The sequence below is a fragment of the Aegilops tauschii genome, chromosome 7 (genome assembly GCF_002575655.3).
Source record: "Aegilops tauschii subsp. strangulata cultivar AL8/78 chromosome 7, Aet v6.0, whole genome shotgun sequence".
Classification (NCBI taxonomy): Eukaryota; Viridiplantae; Streptophyta; class Magnoliopsida; order Poales; family Poaceae; genus Aegilops; species Aegilops tauschii.
This window is the reverse complement of record NC_053041.3, coordinates 564,134,685-564,144,504: the sequence shown is the minus strand read 5'-3', so window position 1 is coordinate 564,144,504 and position 9,820 is coordinate 564,134,685. Positions and strand designations below refer to the sequence as shown.

At 50.6% G+C, this 9,820-nt stretch overlaps 2 protein-coding genes across 2 annotated transcripts; both read right to left on the bottom strand.

Annotated features, from left to right (window-relative positions):
- Window positions 1–971: 971 nt before the first annotated feature.
- Window positions 972–6,341, bottom strand: LOC109778202 (protein FAR1-RELATED SEQUENCE 5-like). Its single transcript, XM_040396158.2, has 4 exons — window positions 6,230–6,341; window positions 3,894–4,007; window positions 3,736–3,798; window positions 972–2,668 (listed from the first exon to the last, which is right to left on the bottom strand). The coding sequence occupies exons 1-4, from the start codon at window positions 6,339–6,341 to the stop codon at window positions 972–974; spliced, it is 1,986 nt and encodes a 661-aa protein (XP_040252092.2).
- A 2,018-nt stretch (window positions 6,342–8,359) lies between these two features.
- Window positions 8,360–9,205, bottom strand: LOC141027398 (uncharacterized). The gene has a single exon (XM_073504406.1). It carries the CDS (start codon window positions 9,203–9,205, stop codon window positions 8,360–8,362), a length of 846 nt encoding a protein of 281 aa, XP_073360507.1.
- Window positions 9,206–9,820: the final 615 nt, after the last annotated feature.

The window sequence follows — 9,820 nt, the reverse complement described above, 5'->3', positions numbered from 1 at the left end:
CTGAAATCAAAAGATAAATCTAGGAAAAATAAAAATTTAATTTCCTAGCAAAATTTTAATTAATAAAACCAGGTCAAAATTTTGGGGTGTTACACGTTTGATGTTTGCGGCGCCAATGCGTCGTCAGCGTCCCAAGTCCATCGCCGCCTTATGAAATGGCGGGGCATTCGTGTCACCGCGTTCAAGTCCATTACTTTTAGAATGTGACAGCACACAATGCCGCCCCGTTCGAATTTGCAGCATTGGTAGTAGTATTCGCCTTCGCTTATCGATGCCTTCACAAAGTAGTTCCTTCCCTTGTCTGGGTCTTCAGGTTCTGAATCCGACATGCCCATGATAGAACACACCTAGAACGTATGTTCGTCCACCTGGAAAGCCGTGTACATGCTGGCACGCTTTATTTCTTCCTGGAATCTGCAAGTTTTGTGTGGTTTTTGTTAAACTCTTGTGTGAAGTTTTTTGTAGCACCTTTTGTTTGTTGTGGCCAATGGAATTACAATTCATTCAAACATGGCAACTACAGTTCATTAAACATGGCAACTGCAGTTGAGTAAACATGGCAACTACAGTTCATTAAACATGGCAACTGCATTTCATTTAAACATGGCAACTACATAACAAATTAAATTTGGCATTTGCATTCCATACCATCATGGCCATTCGAATTTACATTTCATTAAATATGGCAACTGCAGTTCATTAATCATGGCAACTGCAGTTCATCAAACATGGCAACTGCAGTTACGCAAACATGGTAACTGCAGTTGAGTGAACGTGGCAAACTATAGTTCATTAAGCATGGCAAACTGTAGTTCATTAAGCACGGCAACTACATATCATGTTTAATCTGTACCTAATGGCTACTTTTCAACAAAATCATCATTTTCAAATAAGCATTTCAATTGCATTGCATTCTACATGGCACCTGGTACCTTCATGATTTGTGCAAATAAGATTGTAACACAACTGACTTACTTGTTAAAAATCGTGTTGGTGTATATCTTGCTCATCTGCCTCTCCATTGGTAAATACGTTAGCAATTTTGGCTGCTTGAGCGCGGTGTTTGCTTCTTGCTGTAGCTCGGATCCCAGTATTTTTTGTTGCAAAGCGGTGTACTGCTTGGCAAACTTTAGCAATGAGTTGCCAGGGCTCACGTACCGCTTCAAAACAGCATTGAACCCCTCACTACGCTGTGTAGTCTGCAGAAACGGGAAGAAGCACTGCATGAAGTAGGCCGGCACCAAGTACATTCGCTTCTCCCACAAGCTAGCAAGCGTCTCGTGGTCTTGGACTTGATATGTTTCAATCATAGCCAACCAGCTCCTTTCAAACTCCTCCACCGTCAAGCTGTGGTCCACGCACAGCTCGAATGCCTTGTGCAGGTCTGGACGGTCAGCAAAGAACGGTCCTAGTGTCTCCTCAGCCTTCTTTACAATGTGCCACATGCAGTGCCTGTGCACTGCCAACGGAAAGACCTCCTCTATGCCTGCACGCATGCTAAAATCCTGGTCTGTTATTATGTTCATCGGAGCAAGTCCACCCATGCACTCCAAGAAGGTCTTGAACAGCCAAACGTACCCATCCGTGTCTTCGTTCCAAACGAGCCCGCATCCGAACTGCAATGACTGATTGTGGTTATTTATTCCTATGAATGGAGCGCATGGCATCTTGTACATATTAGTGAGATATGTCGCGTCGAAAGAAATGCAGTCTCGGAAATGTTTGTAGGCTCTTCTTGCAGCACCATCCACCCAATACATGTTCCTGACACAGTCCTCATCGTCCAATCTTATCCTGTAGAAGAAATCTTGATCTTCTTCCGCTTTCTCATCGAAGTAGGCTATCGTGGCTTCTATGTCAGGCAACTTGCTTTCTCTACGGTAATTTGCCTTTAGGTTTTTGACATCTGCTGGTAGGTAGGGCATGCTACTCAGAGACCCGTTTTTGCTGTGGATGAGGGAGAGTATCTGCACCATTCTTGATGGACCGACGTTACAATCATGTAGCAGCTTTATGAATTTCTTCTCGAGGGGGGTGAATCCTCTGTGGGCGGTCAAAAATTTTACCAGGTCAAACTTCTTTATTAGCTCGTGGTTGTGCTCGTCAAAATACTCAGTGACCACCCACTGTGCTCCATCTACGTTCAGCTTACACCGGACAGGGCATTCCGTCTTGACAATTATACCTCTCTTTCGTTCGGGAACGACAGGCGCATCACCTTCGCCCTTCTTGTTTCTCCGTGCCTTGTAGCACCTCATCTCACCTCTGTTGTACTCGTTAGTTTTTTTAATTTTCCTATGGTATTCGGTGTTGACCGCAAACCCATGGAACTTTGCATATGTCTGATGGAATTCCTTTGCATCTGCAAACGAATCAAATCTCTGCCCAAGATACGGTGGCTGGGGTACCATGATTTCTGATTGCCCGCCATCTTCATCCCCTTGTGCTTCGTCATCGGTTTCATCATTCACTTCAGTATCGGCGGCTGTTTCACCTGCTTGAGTGTTGCTTGTGCTGGTGTGCACATGTGTGCTTGTCGGCATTGCTGGCACGATTGCCATTTCCGACACTGACTCGGCATTGTTTCTGGCATGAGTGTTGGCTGGCTGGTGGAACGTGTCTTCCGTAGTAGATGTCCCTGCGCCGCTGTTAATTGTAGTTGAAGGTCCTGCATTAAAAAATCAGGTACGAGCGTAAGATTTTGCTTGAATGTCATGTGTATCGTAACGGAGTACATCAACTGCATGTGATTTTGCATGACATCATTTCACACAGCAAGCCGTGAATCTGCATATGGCCATGCATGGCAACTATAATTCTCCAGTAATGGCAGCTAAAGTCCAACCACATGGCAACTACCGTTGCCAACACATGGCAACCAGCGTCTTTTAGCTTGAGAACTTGTAGCATATAGCAATGGCAGAAATAGTCCAACACACATGGTAACTACTGTTGCCCACACATGGAAACCAGCTTCTTTCAGCATCAGAACTTGCAGCACATAGCAATGGCATATACAATCCAGAATACATGGCAACTACTGTTTCCAACACATGGCAACCAGTATACTCTAGCATCAAAACATTGTATTCTAGGCTTGAGCTCAATATGCAAATGTGAACAATCATGAATGTTGCACACACTCTTATAGCAATTGGCAAATCCCGAAGACAATATACGTCTCTTTTGCACATGACCACTTGGTAGCATTATTTTTTGTTTTTTCCACCACCACCGTTACAAATCTACTTTTCTTCACATGCTATTCCCCACAAAAGCAAATGCAGTACTGTTTTCTGTTTTCACTTTTTTTTACCTTGTTGTGCCGCATGTGCCGATCTTGTGTGGTCTGTCATTCCAATTTGATGTGCTCTATCTGCAATAGCGCTTTCCTGCAACTGTGAAGCTTGCCATGAGATGTTTGCCGATGTGGTTCCACCGTAACAACCTGCGATCATGGTAGCAGCTGGTCATTGCATGGCAACTGTAGTTTGTTCAACATGGCACATGTAGTGGTCCAACCATGCCACACAGATTTGTTCACACTTGTCATCCACGGTTGTTTAGATATTGCAGTCACATTTGATTATACATGGCAACTGCAGTTGTCCAGGCATGGCAACTGCAGTTTGTCCAGCCATGGCAACCGCAGCTGTCCAGGCATGGCAACTGCAGCTGTCGTATATGTTCCTTTCTCCTAACTCACTTTCCACAACTTCACTTTCATGCGCTCACCTGTGTACGACGTTGATGGCAGGTACATGGTTGCTGCCTGATGCCACGTGCTGCATGAAGGTCCTACATTTTTTCCGATATAACTCGTGAGTCTTTTGCCATCCTTGCAAGTTTAATTTCATGTCCACAACAATAAGTTCCTTTTTCGTATGCGTTACCTTGATTTGCCACATTAGCTAGCTGAAGTTGGTTGCCCGTACATTTGTCAGCGTTAGCGCCCTGTGACGAAACTTTCCATGCTGCCCCCCTGATTGTGGTTTGGTCATAAGAACCTGCGAAAAAATAGGTTGTAGGACACAAGTAGAATGACATCTTCATCGTCACGAACATGGCAACTTTTCTTCTTTGTTTATCATGCATCGTACCGATGCCCGCGTAGTGCTCTAGTAGTGGCAGCAATGACCCTGAAGAAATGAGTTGATTGTACTCTGCTGCATCCCAATGTGGCGTTTCCGGCCTTTGAGAAAGCCAAGGATCAGTGCCATCTTCGTGATTCATTCTTCTTCTTTTTCTTTTCTGCAACTGTGCTTTTAGCCACTGCATGAACAAGAACGCATCAACAATCCGCAAAAAGCGTTCTTGCTGCTTGCACGTAGGAGATAACACGGCAATCTCATAACATTTCTTGCGTAGGCAACCAACACCTCATGGCAAGTAGGACATGCACATCCATTTTTCTTTTCTGAATTCTGGATGCCATCTATCATTTTGAAGCGATGGCAACAGAAAATAAAATAGGATGGCAAGCAATAATATAACATGGTGGCAACTACGGACAACGATAGATGGCAACTGACGTTAGATACAAGTGGCAATTATTTTTCCTCCCTCCCCATGCCAAATTCCTCCTTTCTCTCCCTATTTTATAGTGATTACTACGCTACCAACTACTCGCATCAAGCCAACCCAGAAGCTTGGCACAAGTCTAGCATAGTATATGGCAGATCTGGCGTATGTTGGTGGGCAAATGCAAAGACACACCAATTCGTGGGGTGTTTGCCCTGGTAGCGTGGATCCAGTCACCATCTCCGTTGGCAAATTTTGCAAATTCAGATTTCTGGACAAAAGAAGGTCGAGAAATAGAAGGAGATCGGGGATCCACCTATTTTAGCTCGTCGTCTTGGGAGGGCGGGGTTGGGGTGGGAGGGGGTAGGAGGGTGGGGTGGGTGGTTAGCTACGGGAAAGGCGCTAAGGATCTGCTCTGGTTGCCATGGCAACCAGAGAAGGAAGGCGACGGAGGTAGGGGATCGAGAGGTGCGAGACAACGGCGGCAGGGCGGACTAGGGATCGGAAGGAGCCCGGGATGGCTGGCGTGCTGGGTCGTGCGGGCAGCGCGGTCGTTTGGCCCGGACGTGTGGGCGGTTTTGCCACATACCGGACGTGCGGGCTGTGGCTGCGCGCGCCCGGACGCGGTCGTGCGGGCGGGTTCTTCTCCATGCCACACGAGGCGTGCGACACAACCACCCCATACACCACACGTGTGGCAGTTATCGGTGTCCTAAATTTATGTTTTTTTGCACAACTAAAAAAAAGTTATGTGTTGCAAAGGAGAGTTGGCTGTATCGATACCAAGATCAGTAATTGTAGGAAACGGATACTAGCCAGCGGTGTTGAGGATCCCCGGATCTCGTCGAGGTCGCAGGCTATGGTGGTTAGAGGTCCATCGGCACTGGCCGTTTGGATCCTCAGATGGGCGATGGAGGCAGGGAGACGAAGACCTTTCTTCTCCCTTGTTGGTATGATTTGCTGCTGGTGTTCTTCTCCTTCCTCTGCGCTGATGCTGGTGGGAGATCCTGCTTTGTCCGGGCGGATGGCCCGGCCGCGGTGCTGGACCGGTCGGATGACTCGAGTTCTCTTCCTTCCGGAAGGGACACTTTTCGTGGTACTCAAAGCGAAAGATGGCGACGACTGTTCCAGGTGTGTTGGATTGATGTCCATGCCCTCTCAGCGCTGGTGTCAAGAAAGGAGGAAGCAGCGTGGCGGCAATTGTACCGTGGTCGAAGATGATGACTTGTTTGCGACTGGTTCCAGATCCTTCTTCTGCAGGGGTCTTCTCTCAAGATTCAGGGATGATGACACAGGGCTCCGGAGATCTTCTTGTGTTATGGTTGTCTTAGGGTTCTTTAGGTGTTCATGGTCCTTTGTGTTTGCGTTTCAGTGTGCTTGAAAGGGTCAACTACTTTGTACTGATTCGTGATTTGAATGAAAAATTTCTCAAAAAAAAGCTCCAAGCCATGCAAAAAAAGTAGTAGCTCCAAGGTCACAGGTGGTCTCGTCAAAAAAAAGGTCACAGGTGGGGCAGGGTGGAACTAGTGTGGAGTTGTACCTAATCTATATAGGGTGATGTTGCGCGTCCGCCGGCTGGTAAAACGGAAACATTGCCGCCGCCCCCACCCCTACGACCGGGTCGTACGAAGCCGATCGGGAGACCCAGTCCCACGTGCGCCATCTGGCGTACGAATCTCAACGCGGTGCTCGCCAGACTTCAACTCACCCCTGTTTCCAATGGCCCACGCCCCGTCCTTAGTTTCTAATCTCTGTCTCTTGCATCTCGCCGGCGACGACGTGGCAAGATGGCGCAGCCCGATAACAACAACGAGGCACATCGCGAGTGTGGCCGAGGAGCATCGCCATGGACGGCGGTAGGACAAGCAAAGATGAGTTGGGTGCCGCGAGTTGTGTCGCCGGAAAACATGGCGGGTGCCAGCGGGGACAAAGAGCCGCGAGCAGGCCGGCGAGCAGATGCGACGGTGCCGTGACTTGGCCGGCGTCGAGGAGCAGGCCAACGAGCAGATGCGACGGTGCCACGACCAAGGCCGCCAATGAACGCAGCCGAGCAGAAGAGTTTCGCCCCCGCGTCGAGGAGCACACTGACGACGATGTGGTGACCAGCCGGAGCGACACACCGGCGGCAGGAGTTAGGGTCGTTGGAGAGGTTGGGCATTGACCTGCGCTAGGGATTTGAAAACACGCTCGATTAAGTTTGGGATAAGGTGACGCTGTGCTGAGATTCGTACTGCCAGATGGCGCACGCGGGACTGGGTCTCCCGATCGGCTTCGTACGACCCGGTCGTACCAGATTTTTTTCTGCCCCCCCCCCCCACCTAGGGCCAACCCATTGATGAAAAGGAGCTATCGGATCTCCCCCAAATGTATGCACCGTGAATTGCAACAAGCTGGTTCTTTTGTGTTCACTCTGCAACACGATTTCGTTGCAAAGCCACCCAAATGCGTTTTTTTAGCGTGATGCATTATTTTCTTGTGTTATTTTTGCAACAAAGGTCATGTTGCAAAAAAATACTCGCAACATAGGTTGTGTTACATAAACTTTTTTTATCTTTCACCATTTTGCAACAAGGATGATGTTGCGGAATTTTTTGCAACAAGGATGGTGTTGCAGAAATTTTCAATGAAAAAAATGACCAAGCTATATACGTTGGTTACTCATTGGGGCTTCATAAGTTTGCAACATAGCCCGTGTTACACATTTGAGTTGGCAACATGCTCAATGTTGCAAACTTGCTGGTCTGTCTCGCACAACGCTACACAATGTATCATTCAAACCATATCGGATGGCTATAGTGGTGGCGGATACGCACGAGTCATCAACCGGTTGAAAGGTAGTGTTTCCCATCTATATACCTACTAAATAGGTATGCTTGGTTGGTCACATTATTTTGCAGAAAAGACCCTTATGTTTTTTGAAATCTACCCGCGGACCATAAAGGGTTCACAATATAGTAGGATATTCGTCGAGGCTACGCTCGCTTCACTTGAGACAGCCGACATGCCCTTTATTTCTTCCATATACCGGTTCAGGAAAGCTACAGACCTTGAGATTGACTCATTTCCATTCTCATCCACGCAATCGTCTTTGAGAAACCAATATCTCCACAGGAGTAATGCAAATTTACTTCTCATTTCTTTTGGGTTGTTGCATAGTAGAATGTGTAACCAATCCTCCCTTGTGTACCTAAATTCAATCTCGTTTTGTCGGAAGAATCCCATAGTTTGACATAGTGCTCCGCTCTTAGTGCATTCATCACGGCATGGTACTTGTTCTCGTTTCCTTGTTGTTGCCGTGGCCTTCTCCCTCGCTCGCCGGAGCTCTCTGTACTTCTCTCTCTCACAGAGACTGAAGAAGAAAGGAGGAAGAAGAAGCTGCAGTCGACACGGTGGTGGTTTTCCCAGCGCTCGAATGCCCGCCGCACGAACGACAAATTTTTCTCCCGCAGCACGAACTGCACCCACAACTGAACCAGTACACAGGAGGGAGACTTATACGCGTACGCGCACGTACGATGCCGCGCTCCACTCTCCAATGGCAACGATCCACAAGCTCGGCCCATGACGCGCACGAACGCGTCCTACACGGCCGGCTGCAACCCCATCGCTACGCAACCTCCCGCTACTCTAGTCAACAGACTCACGCATGCACACACACTTGCCACAGACTGCGCGCGGCCACGGACTGGCGTCCAACACACTCACCGCACACGCACGCATGCATACACTAGCCGGACTAAGCCTAGACACTAGTCAGACTATCCCTAGACACAAGTCGGACTATGACCAGTACATGGCCGTGGCTTATTTGCCCAACACACTCCTCCTAAGCCACGGCTTAAAGGAGTCCGCCGTCCTCGATGCCGACGTCCGCCAACATTGCCTGCTCCGCCGCCGGCGCCCTCCGCAGCTTGGGGCATTCCCTCTTGAAGTGGCCGCGCTCGCCGCAGCCGTAGCAGTGACCGCGCCGGTTGCCCGACGCCACGCTCCGGTAGTTGTCGTCGTCCTGATTTCCGCCGTGCCGCCGCTCCCGCGCTGCCCACTGTGCCGCCATCATGAGAAGCTGCTCCCCGCCACGCTCGCCGCTGTCTTGTCCACGGCGCCGAACCCGCTCGTTGAACGCGCGCAGCCGCCCGAGCACCTCATCGAAGGCCATCTCCTCGATGACGCAAAACTGCTCGATCCCGGCGACGACGGGGAACAACCGATCGGGCACCGTGTCTAGGAGCTTCTTCACGAGCACCGCGTCGCCCAGCGTCTCCTCAAGGTTCGCAAACCGCGCCGTCATCCCTGCCAGCCTTCCGGCGTACGCATCTAGCGCCTCGCCGTCCGCCATCTTCAGGCGATCGAACTCCCCGCGCAGCGTCGCCCGCCTCGCCGCGCGCACCAGGTCGGCGCCAACGAACCTCACCTTCAGGGAGTCCCATACCTCCCTGGCGGTGAGCTTCGTTGCCACCTGCAGCAGCACGTCCTCCGGTAGCCCGCCGAGGATCATCACGCGCGCCGTCTTGCACTTTTTCCCGTTCACCGCCGCGTCGCCGGGCGCGACCGCCTCCCATAGAGTGTGGGCGTCGAGGATCGCCTGCGCCTTGATCACCCACACCGTGTAGTTATCCGGCGTGAGCATCGGCATCGCCATCAGCACCGATCCGCCCGCGCCAACGCCGTGTGGGACGAGCGCCATGGTCGCCTGAACCGAAGCTCTGAATACTTCTCTCTTGCTCGCCGGAGCTGTCTGTACTTCTCTGTTTCACAGAGACTGAAGAAGAAAGGAGGAAGAAGAAGCTGCAGTGGACACAGTGGTGGTTTTCTCGGTGCTCGAACGCCCGCCGCACGAACGGCAAATTTTTCTCCCGCAGCACGAACTGCACCCACAGCTGAACCAGTACACAGGAGGGAGTCTTATACGCGTACGCGCACGTATGACGCCGCGCTCCACTCTCCAATGGCCACGATCCTCAAGCTCGGCCCATGACGCGCACGAACGCGTCCTACACTACCAAAATCGCACCCAATGCCGACGGCCAGGGCCGTCGGCATAGCCCTAACTGGCCGTCGGGACAGGCCTATGCTGACGGCCCTCGTCGGCATAGGGCCGCCGGCAACATATCCGTCGGCGTAGCCCGGGTGGCCGTCGGCCTATAAAGGCCGTCGGCATAGGACCTATCCCGATGGTGTCCGTACATCTATGCCGACGGCCCTGGCCGTCGGCAACGTTACCTCCTAACGGCGGTCGCCGTCAAGTGCTGACCAACGCCTGCTCACCACGTGGCAGGCCTATGCCGACGGCCTGGCCGTC